We start from the raw sequence: 18922 nt of genomic DNA, 5'->3' as shown, positions 1-18922 counted from the left end.
ATTGTGAATTGATTTATATTTGATTTTATCATGGATACTTTTTGCTCTGTACATCTTCGTGACCTCTGCGACAGATTTTCAGAATAGCTGCTTGTAATACATGTAACCCCAAATATTTTCATAGAAGAGAATGAGAAGGAATATGAATATCAATTGGTAGGTTGTATTTTCTTCATATACATCTATGAAGTTGCTGTACAAGGTAGTCCTCAACTTACATCTAACTCAATAAAGGGTCCACCCCATCAGTAAAGGGGGTTTATGATCCGGATTCAAAGATCCAACAATCAGGTCCGCTTACCAATCTGTGACTGAACTTCAGGCACCCAGCAACAAAGCTGCATTTATAATCGTTTGTAACATCCCACTGTCATGTGACTGTACTTTACGATGTTGCCAAACATTTTGCATTTTTGATTTTTGGAAAAATGGCGCCCTTAGAGAACCATTGGTTTGCTTAACAATTGCAGCTTACTAGCCGTGGTATTCGCTCAATGATCACACTTTATAACCTTCACTTAAGATGATTCAGTTATCAACTGCTACAAAAAACTAATAATTAAGTTGGTCATATGACTCATTAATAATAATAATAATAATAATAATAATAATAATAATAATAATTCATTAGATTTGTATGCTGCCCCTCTCTGAAGACTCGGGGCGGCTCACAACATAGCAATAGTCCAATACATTACAAATCTAATATTAAAATTTAAAAAGTCAATTAAAAACATTAATATAACATAATCAATATAATAAAATCACAACTACGCACTTGTACACATTCAACCCAATTAATCATACTACAGGGGTCAGAAAAACAACAAAGAAGGGTGGTAATCATCCCCATGCCTGGCAACAGAGGTGAGTCTTCAGGATTTTACGGAAGGCGAGGAGGGTGGGGGCTGTTCTAATCTCTGGATGGAAATGATTCCAGAGGGCCGGGGCCGCCACAGAGAAGGCTGTTCCCCTGGGCCCCGCCAGCCGACATTGTTTACTCGACGGGACCTGGAAAAGGCCAATTCTGTGGGACCTAATCGGCCGCTGGGATTCGTGTGGCAGAAGGTGGTCTCATAGGTATTCTGGTCTGATGCCATGTAGGGCCAGAAATTGATTGGTAGTCAGTGCAGGCCGCGGAGTATTGATGAAACATGGGCATACCTAGGGAAACAGCTGCATTCTGCATGATCTGAAGTTTCACTCTTCAAAGGTAGCCCCATGTAGAAAGCGTTGCAGTAGTCGGACCGCGAAGTGATGAGGGCATGAGTGACTGTGAACAATGACTCCCTGTCCAAATAAGGCCGCAACTGGTGCACTAGGTGAATCTGGGCAAACGCCTTCCTCGCCACAGCTGAAAGATGATGTTCTAATGTTAGCTATGGATTGAGGAGGACGCCCAAATTGCGGACCCTCTCCAAGGGGGTCAATAATTCTCCCCCCCCCAGGGTAATGGACGGACTGATGGAATTGCCCTTGGGAGGCAAAACCCACAGCCACTCCGTCTTGTCAGGGTTGAGTTTGAGCCTGTTGACACCTATCTAGACCCTAACAACCTCCAGGCACCGGCACATCACTTCCACTGCTTCACCGACTGGACATAGGGTGGAGATGTACAGCTGAGTATCATCAGCGTACTGATGATATCTCACTTCATGCCCTTGGATGATCTCACCCAGCGGTTTCATGTAGATATTAAATAGCAGGGGGGAGAGGACTGACCCCTGAGACACCCCACAAGGGAGAAACCTAGAGGTCGACCTCTGACCTCCCACTAACACCGACTGCGACTGACCAGAGAGGTAGGAGGAGAACCACTGCAGAACAGTGCCTCCCACTCCCAACCCCTCCAGCCAGCGCAGAAGGATACCATGGTTGATGGTATTGAAAGCCGCTGAGAGGTCAAGAAGCACCAGGTCAGAGGATAAAGCCCTGTCCCGGGCCCGCCAGAGATCATCCATCAGTGCGACCAAAGCAGTTTCCGTGCTGTAGCCGGGCCTGAAGCCTGACTGTTGAGGGCCTAGATAATTGGCTTCTTCCAAGGACCACGAGCTGGAGCGACACCACCTTCTCGACAACCTTTCCCATAAAGGGAAGGTTGGGGACTGGATAATAGTTATTAAGTACAGCTGGGTCCAGGGAAGGCTTCTTGAGGAGGGGGTGCATGAGTGCCTCCTTGTAGGGAGCCGGAAAGGACCCCCCCTCAGAGAAGCATTGACAATCTCCTGGACCCAGCTCCCTGTCACCTCTCTGCTGACCGAAACCAACCAAGAGGGACACAGATCCAGTAAACAGGTGATGGAACTCACAGCTCCAATGGCCTTGTCCACTTCATCAGGTGTCACCAGGTCAAACTCCTCCCAGACAGATGGACAAGGACGGGCCCCAGTCACCTCGACTGACTCATTGTCAGCCGACACTGCTATCCAATCGGAGTCGAAGTCTGTCCGGATCTGAGCAACTTGATCAGCAAAAAACTAGTTAAAGTCCTTGGCACTGCTCTGCAAGGGCTCCCCAACCCCCCTGATTAAGAAGGAAGCGGGTCACCCTGAACAGAGCGGCCGGGTGGGCTTCCGCTGATGCAATCAAGGCAGCATGATATGCACATCTTGCCGCATTGAGCGCCACTTTGTAGGTCTTAATATGAGCTCTTACAAGTGTTTGATCAGATTCGGATTTACTCTTCCTCCACCGCTTCTCTAGACGTCTCTTCTGGCGTTTCAACACCCGGAGTTCCTCGGTAAACCAAGGAGCTCTCCGGGGTCTAGTGCCACAGAGAGGTCACAACGGCACAATTTGGTCAAGTGCCTCCGTCGCAGCCCTATTCCAGGCCACAGCAAGAGACTCCGCCGAGCTGTGTATGAGTGAATCCAGTAAAACCCTGAATCCATCAGGCATCTGGGGCGGAACCACCTAGTCTGTTCCACCTCCCTGCGGGGGAGGATTGAGCATTGAAGTCAAGCCGTAGCAAAGCATTACATACAACTATAATGGGCAAGCTCTATTATCATTGTGTGTCAAGAATTACCTATTTGGCCATTGTCGGTTAATTGGGAGGAAGTCTCTGAAACATTTTTTTTTATCATGGTTCACCATAGAACCTTCTTAACTGGAAATGCTGTGAGACAATGAGCACTGCTTCTCTAACCTGTTCAAAATGTTCAAGCAGGAAGTTTTATCTTGGTGAAAACTTTAACTGTCACAATGATAATATCAATACTTTTTACTCTGGAGGATAAAATATTACATTGTCTTTTCAGATACTGATTCTTTTTTACAGTTTTGTTTAGAGAAGATGTGACTGTAGTTCTGTTGTTGTGCTACAGAGAAGTTGAGACCTTTGTTAACATGTTTTTCTATCTGTCTCAGTGTGTGGTGGGTAGATGCCATTCTCAGAAAACACATGAATGATTCATGCAAAAAACTAATGCTGAGGCTTTCCAAGAATTTGTGCCAGATAACTCTAGAAGATACTGCATAATGGATAAAGCAAAACATATGGCAACTCCTTTCGTAGTTAATAATAACAGAAAAATATATCTTGTTCCAAAAAGACCTGATATAATTCTAAAAGTAGCGGTTGTAGCCTATGTTCCTCTTTCAAGCTGTCACCACCCAAAAGTAGCTGAGAATGGATTGCTTGATGTGCTTATAACTTCTAGCTAAGCTATAGTAGTCTGTTGAGAACAATGTCAGTCATACTTTTTCAAGATACGGCAAGCTGGATATTTTCATTTGTGGAGGAATAGAAATAGAACTGCCCTTAATTGCTACATTTTTTTAAAAAAGAGGTAAAATATGCTATAATATGAAAATTCTTGGATTATATTAGAGCTGTTGTCTCTGATTTCAGTAACCAAGAAAAGCAAACAGATATAGTCTCCTTATAAATAAACTGCTTTCAATTTATGCTTTCTATTGCCAAATGTAGTGAAGTCTATTAGCGGACTTTCAAAATGGAATAACAGTTGTATAAATACAATTTAAATAAATAAAACAACTGAAAAAGTTGTTTAAATTTCCTTCTACACAACAGGATTTGCAATTGGGGAAAAACGTCTGTTAAGGTGAAGGTATTTACCATTTGGAAAAATTTGGACAAAATCCCAGTTTATGAACTGGGCCACCTGGGAGATCATTACAGACTAATGAGAAATGCCTCAGTTAGAAAAAAGGGTAATAAGAGCCAAACCTATGCTTGCTGTCTTGCTCATTATCTTTATCTGAAATGTGCAATGGTAGAAAAAGTTTAGCATTGTGGTCCACATTTAAATTATAATCTCAAATCAGTGCATATTTGAACTGTATTTACCTTAGAATATGCCTCAAAATATTTCACAGTGCCTAGGATTTACTTCAAAAAACAAGTAATAATAGAAATATTTTTTAAAGATAGGTTTGAAAAGAACTGCCCCAATTAATAAAGCTACTTAGAAAGTAATAATCCATCTTATGTTTCTTTTCCTTTTCTTCTTTACTCAGCTTAAATATTTAATTGGTTAGCATTTGAGTAGCTAGGTATTTGGAAGAAACTGATTGTCTATTTGTTTTTAAAAATTTCTTATGTTTAGAGAAAATTATTTCCTTAATTCAATGAATTTTCATTTTTGCTTTCTCAGAATTCTCACTGTTTTACCTTTGAGGATGAAGAACAGGAAGAAAGAAAGGTATGTTGTATCATTGTTTGTAGTCCACAAACGAATACTTGGTGGGAGAAATAATAATTTCTAGATACTGGCTAGAAGAAAGGCATGAACTATTTTTCATTGTGCAAATGGAGAGCAGGAACATGTAAGGCATATATGACATAATACACAGATTTACTTTTGAAGACCAGGAGTGCCTACAGGAAGAAGAGAAATACTGGGAATATCCAGTGAGAATTAAATCCATCTGGGTGTGGTTAAGATACAGTAGTCCCTCACCTATCGCGGGAGTTACGTTCCAGACCTTGCCGCGATAGGTGAAATCCGCGATGGGGAATTTATCCTCCTTCCCACCAGCTCCGGATGCCTGGAGGCAAGCAACGGCCGGCTAACCTTTCCCCCCCACTACTACTTACTCTGTTCTTTGCAGCAGTTCGGCCAAATGTTGTGTTTTTTGCCTTGCCCCGGCTGTAAAGTCCCTGGTGAGCTGCCCCGGCTGTTTCTTTTTTTCTCTCTCTCTCTTCTGCCCTCAAGCACTTCCTCTTCCGCCCTCGAGCCCAGTCTGGAAATCCCCGCCGCGTCGCGTTCCTTTCTTTTTTTTCCTTTCGGCACTGGCGAGGGGGATTGAACAAGGGGACGGGCCTCCGCCGGAGCTCAGTCCCTGCCCCGCTCATCATTTGGGAGTCCCGCTGGGGGATTCTAGCGCTTGTTTGTATGGCAAAATCATTCAAATGAAGCTGACTTCAAAACCCGCGATGAAGTGAAGCCGCGGCAGGTGAAGCGCGATATAGCGAGGGACTACTGTATACAATAGCGTCTGGCCCTTTAGATGTATTGCATCTTTCAGTAGTTTCGCCCAGCATTGTTAATGATGAGCAAAATGGGTAGTTGTTGTCCAGCAATATCTGAAGTCTCCAAATGACCTATGCTGGAATACTTTGGTAGTTGAACATCTTGTTCCGATTTTCTGTATGAGCTTATAAGGCTTACCTCTATCCAAGAGAGTATCTGCTTGTGGATCAATACAGCATCAGTCTTTATACAATTATGTTGATTAACGCAAATACAACATGAAAAATCCACTCATTTACACAGATGTACACACATACAAATTCATACAGCCCCAAAATATCAGATATTGCAGCTGTGCAGGTTTCTATTTTTAGATTCCAATTTAATCCAGTATTATTTCCCATTTGCTAGTACAGACCAGATTTTAGCTTCCATAGCTGGCAAATTGGGCACATCTATTATTGGAGCAGCAGTGCCAAAAATTAAGTGACTCTCTTCTTTCTTAGTTCTGCAGAACCTCCAAGCATAAATAAAGATCTGGAAATGCTACTACCACTTTAAATAGATTTCCCTATTTAAATAAATCTCCTTTCCTAGAAATTATGAACATATAATAATTAGAAGTACCGAGTGTGATTAGTGACAGTACACAAACACTGGTTGTAGAATTTCCCCAAAATAATTGGCAACAGCAACTTAGACTTATATACCACTTCAAAGTGCTTTACAGCCTTCTTTAAGCGGTTAACAGAGTCAGTATATTGTCCCTAACAATCTGGATCTTCATCTTACCCACCTCGGAAAGATGGAAGGCTGAGTCAACCTGAGTCAGTTCTCTAAACCTTGAGAAAATAGCTTCAGTGAGCTGCAACCAACTGAAATAGATCCTACTGGACCAAGAGTCTGACAAAGTTGCTTCATTTTATTTATTTCTCATCTTTATTATTTTTACAAATAATTCAAAGTGGTCAACATATTCAATACACATTCCTCCTCCTATTGTATGTCTGCTTATGTGCAAGCTGTGAAAAAAATGTGAATAGCGTCTGTATGTGTGTGTGTATACTGTGTGGATATATACATACATACAAACATACATACATACATACATACATACATACATACATACATACAGGGGTGGGCAGCAGGCAGGACGGGGTGGAACACAGTTCCACCAGCGGAAATGAAGATGCGTGCACAGCTCCAGCTGATCGGTGGCTGTCACTTCCTGGATTACTGGTCTTGGCTTGGCTATCCTTTTCCCCCCTGCTGCTGTGTCTGCGCTCCTTGCTTTTTTACTCTTTCCTCCTTCCTGGCCTTGGGACGAGCTTCCCTCTCTCCTACCCGGCTCCCCTTCAGCCTCATGCAGCTACCTCCCGCCTGAGTGCAAGAAGAAGGCGTGGGTGGAAATGGTGCTGGCAGCATTTATGCTTCTGGCAGCACCTGTTCGCCTAGCTACTCAGCCTGAGGCAGGGGAGGGGGCGACCCAGGAAGGAGAGCACGGGAAACACAAAGCAAATTGTCACCCCAGCAAGCGACACTGGTAAGGTTGTAAGTCAAGGACTTAACCATTCACTTGAATTATGATGATCGTTCAAGCCACTCTCGCCTGGTCACATAGCCGGCAAGCCACTCTTCCTGGATCAGTGGTGTCAAATTCAAGGCCCAGGGCCAGATCCAGCCTGCAGGGTGCTTAGATCTGGCCTGCAGGGCTGGCTTGGAAACAGTGAAGGACTGGCCCGCAATGCCTCTGTCAGCAAAAACGGAACTCGGAAGGGTTGCATGCAGTCCTCTTGAGCTCCCTTTTCCCTGGCAGAGGGTTGCAGGAGGCCAAAGAAGCTGAAAACATAGCTTGGGAACCCATTTTGCTGGCAGAGTGCTCAGGCCGCCACAGGTGCCCCCGACACAAATTATGCCGAACTAGCCATGGCCCCCCACCCACCCCGCAAGATCAAACAACCCTGATGCGGCCCTCAATGAAATTGAGTTTGACACCTCGGTTATGGATAGTAACTTATTACATCCCAAAGGTATTTAAATCTCACTACATATATCTATGATGCTCTAACATAAATATACAGTGGTAATGGATTCAGGAGACATCAAAGGAGAGCTCACAAACTTCACTGAGATTAGTCCTCAACTGTATTATTACAGCTAGAAGTTTCTATACTGTAAAGCAGAGGTCTCCAACCTTGGCAACTTTAAGACTTGTGGACTTCAGTTCTCAGAATTCTGGTAATTGAAGTCCACAAGTCTTAAAGTTGCCAAGGTTGAAGACCTTTGCTGTAGCGTACAAAACTCTCTCGACCTGTTTGCCTGCTGTTGAACATGCTCTTGTCTAACAACTGACTATATAGGGAGAGGGCAGAACTGTTTGTGCTCCATCTTACTGTGAGCTGATCATAAGCTTATCCTTTCACCTCAGAGCAGGGCAGCCCATCAGTTCCCATGCTAGACTGGAGCCTTTAAAGTCGCATCACAGGATTCCATATGATAACAGCAAATTCCACAATGGTGGATCCTGCCAGAGAGCCAAATGCCAACCTAAAACAATAATAAGTAATAAGTTGCATAAATAGTTTATTATCATGTTTTCTTAATGGAAAAGAGCCAATGATGGCATATTTTAACACCATCCAAAGAGGTGGGAACACATGGGAAGGTCTGATACTAAATACATTGGTTTTGTATTTAAGAGGCAGGAGCAATATATTGATATTTCATTTATTTTTAAAGGTACGGTATATTTTAAATTTATATTTAAATTATTTTAAATTTATATAGCCAACCATGTCAGAAAATAAAATACTCTGGGCAATGTACAATGAAGTTAAAAAATTAACAGTACACAAATAACACATATTATTAATTTAAAACATTATATAAAATGTAGCTAAAAATAAAATAATGGGCAAAGGGATATTAATAACTAGAATATAATAGAATAGAATTCTTTATTGGCCAAGTGTGATTGGACACACAAGGAATTTGTCTTGGTGCATATGCTCTCAGTGTACATAAAAGAATAGATACATTTGTCAAGAATCGTGTGGTACAACACTTAATGATTGTCATAGGGGTCAGATAAGCAATGAGGAAACAATATTAAGGATACAAGCAACAAGTTACAGTCATACAGTCATAAGTGGGAGGAAATGGGTGATAGGAATGATGAAAACAAACTAGTAATAATAGTAGCACAGACTTAGTAAATAGTTTGACAATGTTGAGGCATCAATTCCCTGAAATCCCAGGCCTGATACCACAACCAGATATTGAGGGATTTTCGGAAAGTCAGAAGCAATGGTGCCAGCCTAACCTGAGGGAGGGGTGGGGAAGGAAGATATTCCACATAGACAAGAGGACCTGTCACCTAGCACTCACCAAATGTATCTCCCTGATGGAATCTGCATTTCCTTTTTATTAGAACTGGTGGGATGGGAAAAATCAGGCAGTCCCTCAGAAAACTTGCCCCATGCCACTTCTTCTTCTTCTTCTTCTTCTTCTTCTTCTTCTTCTTCTTCTTCTTCTTCTTCTTCTTCTTCTTATTATTATTATTATTATTATTATTATTATTATTATTATTATAGACTCGGGGCGGCTCATAGCAATAATAAAAACAACATAAGACAAATCTAATAATTAAAAAGTCAGTAAAATAAAACCCTTATTAAAAGCAAGAACATACATACAAGCATACCAGACATAAACTGTGTAGGCCCGGGGGAGAATGTCTCAATTCCCCCATGCCTGGCGGCAGAGATGGGTTTTGAGGAGTTTACGTAGGACTTTAAAGGCCAAAAACAGTACCTTGAATTGGAACCTGGAAACAAATTGATAACCGCTGCACTCACGGACCAGAGGGGAAATGTGTTCTATGAGGAACACGCATAACTGCCTGTGACGCCGCATTTTGCATCAGCTGAAAAGATACTCTTCAAGGGCAGGCCCATATGGAGATGAAGAATGTCTAGTCTGCCTCCCTCTCCCCATCTGGAAATTGACTGTTTGTCCTGCTTCTGGCACCATGCTTCCCTCCATGTCCATGTTTGATGTCTGCAAACCTATTGTGGAAAACAGCTACCTGCTACATTGTTGACATATAGAGAGTAAAGTCAAGTATGTTTAGTAAAATTAATTGAGTCTGAATGCATTTTCCACTTTTGAAATACTGAACATGTGACTACCCAGTTTAAATAATCATTGCACTGCGGGGCTTTGTTTTTCTGGCAGTGTTATGATTAAGGCCCTTTCCCCACTTAGATCTATCTGCAGTACAGACATGCCCTGGCATCCTTCCAACCCCCCCCCCCCCGCCCCAAACCCCTCATGACATTGTCGCAAGCTGTGAATAGATAATTTATCATTGGAGGAACTCTGCCTCCTGAATACTGAGCTTTATTTCCCTCCTTTAACCAAGGCAGAGTATACTTGGTAATTAAATACTAACTACTATCGGTAGTATGTGAGGTGACTTCAAGGACTTTCACAGAATCAAAGGTGAAATAATGAAAAAGCCGCATTACTACATGTGTGAAGTCATAATACACAAACAAATAGTGCATGACGGTGTGATATTGCTTTCTCTGTCCCCTCCTCTTCCTTATTAATAGGCTCTGCAGATATCCCTGGAAGGTTTTGCTGATTTGCTTATTCAATCACTAGTCACTTTAAAAAAAGATCCTTGACTTTTTGAAAGGCAAAAATGTTGAGGGAAGACGGATGCAAGGGGCTGAATTGCTGGTTGGCTGCCATCTTGTATGTCTTTTTCACCATAACAGCGATGCTATCAATGCCCTACTGCAGGGAGAAGAATTACTGTTCAGCCTCTTTGCTGTGGGACATTCCACTTTCCACTTTTCTCCCTCCAAGTATCAATCTGCATTAAATAATCATTAAGCATGTTCAGTCCTCATTAAATTATTTCTGGATTTTAATTTCTCTTACATTTTGTAAATCTCAAGAGTTTCTCCAAGCACTGTCCTTATGGTGCTGTTTTTTCTGTATAAGAAAAGACATTTGCAGCTTAAACCTAATAAGCAGAGGCTCATTCTAATTGCTGTGTCAACTTGTGCTTTTTTAAATTGGATGTGGTAGCAATGTTGGTGATAAGCAGATAGAAATGGGACTGAGCAACTGAACACATAAGGAGGAACTTCCTGACGGTCAGAGCGATCAACCAATGGAACAACCTACCAGCGGACGTTGTGAACTCCAACACTCTGGACATTTTTAAGAGAAGATTGAACTGCCACTTGACTGGTGTACTATAGGGCAGTGTTTTTCAACCAGTGTGCCGCGAGACATGGTCAGGTGTGCCGCGAAGCTCAAAGAGAAAGAAAGCAAGAGAAAGAAAAAGCAAGAGAGAAAGAAAGCAAGAGAAAGAGAGAAAGAAAGAGAGAGAAAGAGTGAGAGAGAGAGAAAGAGAACAAGAGAGAGAGAAAGAAAGAAAGAAAGAAAGAAAGAAAGCAAGAGAGATAGAAAGAGAACAAGAGAAAGCAAGAGAGAGAGAACAAGAGAGAGAGAGAAAGAGAGAGAGAGAGAGAAAGAGAGAGAGACCAAGAGAGAGAAAGACATAGAGGGAGGTAGGGTGGGAGAGAAAGAGCAAAAAAGAGAGGAAGGAAGGAAGAGAAAGAGAAAGAGGGTTGGAGAGAGAGAGAACGAAAGAGGAAGGAAGGGAGAGAATGAGGGAGGGTGAAAGAAATAGAGCGAAGGGGAGGAAGAGAGAGAGAATTTTTTTGTCCAAACTTGTTTTAGCCCCCCCCCCCCCCCCGCTCAATGTGCCCCAGGGTTTCGTAAATGTAAAAAATGTGCCGCGGCTCAAAAAAGGTTGAAAATCACTGCTATAGGGTTCCTGCTTGGGCAGGGGGTTGAACTCGATGGCCTTCATGGTCCCTTTCAATTCTAACAATGAATGAAAGAATAAATAAATGAATAAACATTGAATGAGTTTAAGATATATTAGATTTTATTGAACTTTTGAAATTGTGCAAGTGCAAACATACAGTAGATAGTCCTGCTATTTAAGTTGATTGATACTATTATATCTGTTCTTTTATCTTTTTTTCTGGTATTTTAGAAACTGGCCATGCTTCTGATCAAGTTCTTGGAGAGAGTTCTCCAGCCATCTTGTCAAGTGACGTGCTTGGAAAGCATACGAATTCTGTCCCGGGATAAAAAATGCCTTGGCCCTTTCACCACCATGGAAAGTTTGAAGACACTAGCCAGGCATGCTGGGATTGTTTACAGGGAAGAGCAAATCCTGGAGATTCCTGATCTGGATGTAATTCTGGAGGCACTTAAGTGCCTCTGTAATATTGTCTTCAGTAGTCCCCGGGCTCAGGAACTGATGGCTGAGGCTCGATGCGTGGTGGGACTTACAGATCGAATCAAACTCTACAATGAGAGAAACTTCCCCCATGACATAAAATTCTTTGACTTGCGCCTCCTCTTTTTACTGACGGCACTCAGGGTGGATGTTCGGCAGCAGGTTGCACAAGAACTTCGAGGTATTGGTTTAATGACAGATACCTTGGAACTTACACTGGGAGTAAAATGGATTGATCCTCATGAGGTAGCTACCAAAGGGGATCCTGCCCTCCCATTACCTCGGCAGGAGACAGAGCGTGCTATGGAAATCCTGAAGATCCTCTTCAATATCACTTTTTATATCAACAAAAGGGAAGTTGATGAGGTAAGACACCCTGAAGTTATACTGTGTTGTTCAATCAAAGTCTTAATTTTTATTTTTCACAACTAGTCTTCAAGTTACAACCATTTGTTTAGCGACTGTTCAACGTTACAACAGTACTGAGTGACTTACAACTTATCTTTGTCCTTAACAACCATCACTTCAAATCCAGCATGTATTTATATGGTTGTAGCTCATGTGATTTGTGACCTTCCCAAATGGCTTCTGACAAGTCAAGGGGAGAAGCTAGAGTTGCTAAATGACCACACGATTCACCTAACAAGTGCAGTGATCAACCATAGCAACAATGGTCATAAATTGCTCATGATTCATTTAACAACAGTCTTGCTTAGCAACATAAATTATTGTCCCAATTGTCATAAATTGAGGACTGCCCATATTCAAAATTTCATTTCACTTATGATTCCTATAGTTAGGGACATTCACAACTCACAACTTCTGGAGGCATGCTGTTTCACTGATCAACCATTCTAACTGTCAGGAAATTTCTCCTTAGTTCTAAGTTATTTCTCTCCTTGTTTAGTTTCCACCCATTGCTTTTTGTTCTAGTCTCAGCTGTTTTGGAGAATAGGTTGACTCCTTCTTCTTTGTGGCAACCCCTGAGATACTGGAACACTGCTATTATGTCTCCCCTAGCCATGCCCAGTTCCTGCAACCGTTCTTCATGTGTTTTAACCTCCAGTCCCCTAATCATCTTTGTTGCTCTTCTCTGCATTTTTTCTAAAGTCCCAATATCCTTTTTGCATTGTGGCGACCAAAACTGAATGCAGTATTCCAAGTGTGGCCTTTCCAAGGCCTTATAGAGTGGTATTAATATGTCACATGATCTTGATTCTATCCCTGTTAATGCAGCCTAGAACTGTGTTGGCTTTTTTGGCAGCTGCTGCACACTGCTGGTTCATATTTAAATGGTTCAAGTCTTCCTGGATATCCACATTTGGGATACACCAGGAGTGAGCTTCAGATGAAATTTGCATTACCCTATTTTACCCTACAGCTCTTCCCTTTATTTACTTAATACTGTCTACTGACATACATGAAGGGACAAAGGGAAATAAATGCTACATAAGGCAGTAATGCTAATTCATTTGTTGTTATGGCTTTGCAATTTGTCACAAATTAGGGAGCCAGGAATTAACAGATCTTTGTTTTGTGTATGCTGATTTGTTTTGCAGATTTTCAAATCTCATGTATGCCATTTTCCTGTTGAACTGAAATGTACATTTGGTTCTGAAAGTGCATTGCTAGAACAGTCTCTGTCAATAAAGAGACTGCCTAAAATAAAAATGCCGCCCTTTTTTCATACTGAAAGATTTTAATTATGTTTTCGGGCCAGGAAGATGCTGCTCTATACCGCCGTCTAGGTGCCCTTCTCCGTCACTGCCTGATGATTTCAGCAGATGGTGATGATCGGACAGAAGAATTTCACAGGTGACTGACTGTATTGCCTATAAAACAAACATAAAATACATATAACAATTTTAAATGATCGATAACAACTACAAAATTGGTAGGTTTAGTAATAAAAGTAGAGGAGGAGCAGGGAAAGCCTGGATATTATCCGAGTCTACAGAGAGGGGCGGCATACAAATTTAATAAATAAATAAAATTATATAGTAGCTAATTACAGAACAACTAAATAAATTGGGCTACGTTGCTTAAAATATTTTTCCCTACTGTTGCCCAAAACCATGTGCCACTCAATTCATGACTGCAGATTAGGTATAGATTTCTCCTCCTACATTTATAGTAAAATATATGTAGTAAAATAAATGTAATATCCTATTTATGTAGACTCCAATATCTACTTGTAAACCACTTCTGGGTTTTGAGATGGAAAAAAATGCAAAATTGACTTTGGGGTTTGCTAGATAAGCTTATTGTTATACAAATGGTTAATACATATTTACATAAATATTTATTTACTTTTATTATATAAAGATAAAAAGTTTAGATTGTGTTTTATTATCTTATTTTACTGTGTTAAAAATGATCACATGTCAATTCTCCCTCCTTTCTTTCTTTCTTTCTTTCTTTCTATTCAATTTTTATGCCGCCCTTCTCCTTAGACTCAGGGTGGCTTACAACATGTTAGCAATAGCACTTTTTAACAGAGCCAGCATATTGCCCCCACAATCCGGGTCCTCATTTTACCCACCTCGGAAGGATGGAAGGCTGAGTCAACCTTGAGCCGGTGATGAGATTTGAACCGCTGACCTTCAGATCTACAGTCAGAGTGCAGTATAGCACTCTACCTGCTGCGCCACCCCGGCTCTTTCTTTCTTTCTCCCCTTTTTCTACTTTTTCTCCCCTTTTTCTCCTATTTTCATTTGTATTTTATACTTTGATATGTTTAATAAAAATATTAAAAGAGAAAAATGTGGACCCAATACAGTGTACAGTAATTCTTAGTAGGGAAAAAAGAATGTTATGACACAGATTGCTTTAGCATTGAAAAATTATGCATTTGTGCAGTATTAAAAAAGTAGAGTACTGTATTTTTAGTATTCTGCTGGACACAGCCAACAATAACTCTAGATAGTGATAAACATTATCAGCAGGAAAGGCTCTTCTGAAATTTTTGCTGTTAACTACTGAAAATTTGTGTATCTAGTACACAAGAAAAAAGCTTCCCTAGTGATCTTAGGGTAGGAATTTAGGGAAATAGTGAAAATGCATCTCTTCCACCACTTTTCAATAGTTGAACAAACTTTGATTTCACTGATGTGAATTGTAAGTTTGCCTTAAATTTAATTATAATAGGTATTACCTGTATTCCTTGTCATTTGTGTTTTGATCTTTTGTGAACCATGTTAATTGTTGTGTAAGGTGAGGCATTGATATACTGTACATTCAATAAATAATATGTCGACACACATTGCACATTATGAACAAGAAAGCTGGCAAATTTGTGATTTCTACTGGACCTCTCAAAATGGATATATAACATCAAAAGGAGAAAATGGTGGAAGCTTCAACTAAAAACGAAGGGTTTGCTATTGTTTTTCATGGCACAATTTGAAATTTGTTCCCCTAATTGCTGAAGCCTAGAAAATACAAGAATTTTCAGAATGAAACATTATTTCATTTATATTGGTTGCTAATTTTCCCTGCTTTGCCTTGTATCCTGCCTTCAGCCATACAATCAACCTTTTGGGCAATCTGCCTCTCAAGTGTTTAGATGTTTTGCTGACTCCCAAGGTCCACCGGGGCTCCCTTGAATACATGGGAGTCAATATGGATGCTGTCAATGTTCTCCTGAGTTTCCTTGATCGACGTCTTGATAGGGTAGGTATAGCGAAACATTTTCACAACTCCCTTGCTTGTCCCAAGCTACTTTGATTTATGATGATATTCATGTTTGATTGGGACTCATTTGAGAGTCTGTCCTGTTCTTAAATATATGACATTTCCCCTACCACGCAAAGATGGAAATCTCAATTATTTATCCTTCTCTAAGAAAACCTAATGTGGGAGCAATCAACCTGCTACCACAGGAGTGAGGACTTGCTTATAGAAAGACATTTAGTGAGCATCCAAAGTTTCAACAGCACTGAAAAAAGTGACTAATGACTGGGGTTTTTTTTACACTTTGTGTTCCAGCTGATTTTTGGCCTTTTGGAAGGCGGAGGGGAGGTCGTTTTCGCCTTCCCCAGGCTTTAGGAAAGCTTCATGCCTTCCCTGCCTTATAGCTAAAAGAGGTGGGATTAATACTGTTCTGTCAGATCCATCTTATACCAATCAGAAATATATCTCTCAGTCCAAAATGATCCCTGCTTCTGCTTTTTATTAATACAGGTAATCCTTGACTATGACTATAATGGAAGCTGCCCATCATAGTCAAAAGTTGTGACAGTGATAAAGCAGGTCACCCACCCATTTAACTCACCCAATTTTATGACCTGTTTTGCGGCTGCCATTAAGCAAACCTGTTGTGCACTTTCAGATGTTTTTGCTGAAAACTAGAAGTAAATTCTACAAAAACATCATAAATGGCAACTATGGATTGCAGGATGTTGCAAATGTTCATAAATGTGAGCTGGTTGCTGAGTGCCCAAAATGTGGTCAGGTGACTGCGGGAAAGGAGCAGCCATTGTAACTTCGGAAGCAGGTCATAAGTAACTTTTGAGAAGTCATTATTACTTTGAATGGTTGCTAAGGGACTGGTGATAAGTCAGAGACTACCTATACCTGAAGCATCTCTCACCCAATTAGACATGAATGCAGAAGGATATTGCTTTTTGCATGCATTAATGCTAGGATTATTCATTATATATACAAAAGGAAAATATTCCCTCAAGTCAAGCTGACTTCTTAGTGATTGCACAAATGTGTAAGGGCCAACATTATGCTAGGCCATGCATTGTAAAAAACTCTATACAGATAAACATTGAATGTCATAATGCCAGGGCATGATAAAAGGGAAATTGGGGAGGCAATGTTTATGTTAAAATGAAGCTTAAATGGCTTTCCTAAAAAAAAAAGGTCTTGAGAATTGATTTGATCAATGTGATGTAGCCTTTTGCTGGCCTGCAGTTACTCTGCAATTTCAACTAATATGGTTTATTTTCACTATAAAAAATCCATATCGCCAAACTATTTTCGCACATGGAAAGCTTAAAGAACAGTTACATCTTTTTCTTTTTATGCCTCTTTTACAGGGTCATAAACTCAAGGAGAGTCTTACCCCAGTGTTGAATTTGTTGACTGAAAGTGCCCGGGTCCATCGACAGACAAGGAAATTTCTTAAATCAAAGGTACAATACGATCCAGGCATCACAAAGCTGTATTCAGGAAAGCCAGAAAGATGCACATCAAAGCAAATAAGTGTTCCTGGCAAACATACCTTAGTGTCTGGTTAAATCGCCCTTTCCCAAGTGTTCCTTGTGAGGAGGGAAAGGGCTGCTTCTTGCAAGCTGCCCCACTGTGCCTTCCTCTGCTCTCTTATCTTCACCCACGGATCGTTCGTCATCAGAGGTGCTCTGAAACGTGTCATCTCCATTGAGCCTTTCAGCTGCATCGCTCCTGCAGGCGATTCTCCATTTGGTCGGCCGCCCTCCCCCACTTGTCTTAAGCCCTTGACCTTCCCACCATGCCCTCCTTGGTTCCAACTCCTCCTCCTTCAAACCAGGCTCCGTCAAAAGTCATGACAGTACATATGGCAGGAGTTGTCAATATTTATTTTATTTTATTAATTGGATTTATATGCCACCCCTCTCTGAGGACTCCATAGTACAGTGGTACCTCGACATACGAGTCTAATTCGTTCCAGACCCGAGCTCGTATGTCGATCAACTTGCATCTCGAACGAATGCCTTTAGACTTTGTTTTTCGCGCCGAGATAAGTGGAAGCAAGGAATTCTTGTGCCACCTAGTGGAAGCTCGGCTTGTATCCCGAATTTGAGCTCGGGTGTCGAACAGAAATTTTGCTCGCGTCTCGGCTCGTAACTTGGAATACTTGCATGTGGAGCAGCTCGTATCTAGAGGTATTACTGTACTTCGTATATATCAGTGAATAGAATAGAATGAGACTAGGCCAGGCCAGGCCAGGCCAGGCCAGACCAGACCAGACCAGACCAGACCAGACCAGACCAGAATAGAATAGAATAGAATAGAATAACAGAGTTGGAAGGGACCTTGGAAATCTTCTAGGCCAACTCCCTGCTTAGGCAGGATACCCTAAACCATTTCAGATAAATGGTTATCCATTCTTTTCTTAAAAACCTCCAGTGTTGGAGCATTTACAACTTCTGGAGGCAAGTTGTTCCACTGTTTAAGACATCGAGAAGACATCTGGGATGATATTGGGATGAGATTCTTACTAAGGCATTTTTGATGCATATTTTCAGGGCTTGATGAAATCAAGTTTAATACAGCCCTAAGCATCACTTTTGGCTTTCCATGGATTCACAGGTTCTCCCTCCATTACGGGATGTGAAGAATAGACCTGAGGTGGGAAACATGCTGAGAAATAAACTTGTACGTCTCATGACTCACATTGATACGGATGTGAAACACTGTGCAGCGGAGTTCCTGTTTGTGCTCTGCAAGGAAAGTGGTAATTATCCATGCTGTCTCTTGTTCATCTCGGGCCTGTTGTATGCTGGCAGTTTGAATTGGTATATAGGAACGAGCTGCTCCATCTAACAGAGACGTTATTTGGATTGTGACTGAATATTAAGAGTACAGGTAAACTAGAATCTCATAGGTCTTTGGATTAAATTACGTTGCATGGAAATGCAGGGAAATGTCATTCACTGTCCCGATTTTAAAATTAGGGAAGAAGATAAATAAACTTGAATAAAATTTGTTGCTGAATTCTTTGTAGTTTTTAATCAGACTTTTCCTCAGCAAAGATACTGTTGGATTTCTTGAACATCACAACAGGAAAAGCAGCTTTGCAAAGATGCCTTTTTCAGAGAGGTATTTCTCTTTTAAATGCTTTGCCTTGTTGACAGTGTGCAACCTTCTAACCTATGTGACATCTACCCAATGTAGTTATTATACTAACTTGAGGAAAAGGTAAGAAGTCGCCTGAAGAAGAATAGAATCAAATTTTTACCAGGTTCACTCTAATACTATAGAGGAATGGTACTAAACAAGTGGAGACAATCAAGTTTCCCCCCCAGTCCAAATGAGTCATGCTTCCATTCAACTATCAGTAGCAGAGGAATCCTGTTGGTCATCTCAGCTTCTTTCTTACCTATGATCTGTGGGTTTGCAAGAATCTACCTCCTTGAAAAGTTAGTCTGATAAAGATGAGATTATG

General features: G+C 41.1%; 2 protein-coding genes and 1 long non-coding RNA gene across 4 annotated transcripts in view; 1 reads left to right on the top strand and 2 right to left on the bottom strand.

Moving 5' to 3' along the window:
• LOC139175661 (veficolin-1-like) overlaps positions 1–18922 on the bottom strand; it is a 940898-nt gene that overhangs the window by 853729 nt on the left and 68247 nt on the right. The window lies entirely within an intron of this gene.
• Positions 1–18922, top strand: part of RIC8A (RIC8 guanine nucleotide exchange factor A) — a 35200-nt gene that overhangs the window by 10230 nt on the left and 6048 nt on the right. For both annotated transcript variants that reach the window (XM_070766342.1, XM_070766351.1), the window contains exons 3-8: positions 4620–4667; positions 11521–12135; positions 13490–13584; positions 15291–15441; positions 16815–16910; positions 18067–18211. In XM_070766342.1, the coding sequence (XP_070622443.1) occupies positions 4620–4667; positions 11521–12135; positions 13490–13584; positions 15291–15441; positions 16815–16910; positions 18067–18211 (1150 nt within the window). The remainder of the gene's footprint in view (positions 1–4619; positions 4668–11520; positions 12136–13489; positions 13585–15290; positions 15442–16814; positions 16911–18066; positions 18212–18922) is intronic.
• On the bottom strand, positions 11388–18636 carry LOC139175367 (uncharacterized). Its single transcript, XR_011560518.1, has 2 exons — positions 16841–18636; positions 11388–13601 (listed from the first exon to the last, which is right to left on the bottom strand). It is a non-coding gene; the product is annotated as an uncharacterized lncRNA (long non-coding RNA).

Source organism: Erythrolamprus reginae, chromosome 1, assembly GCF_031021105.1.
Source record: "Erythrolamprus reginae isolate rEryReg1 chromosome 1, rEryReg1.hap1, whole genome shotgun sequence".
Lineage (NCBI taxonomy): Eukaryota > Metazoa > Chordata > Lepidosauria > Squamata > Dipsadidae > Erythrolamprus > Erythrolamprus reginae.
Note: the sequence above shows the minus strand (reverse complement) of the source record. Positions and strands in the feature narration are given on the sequence as shown.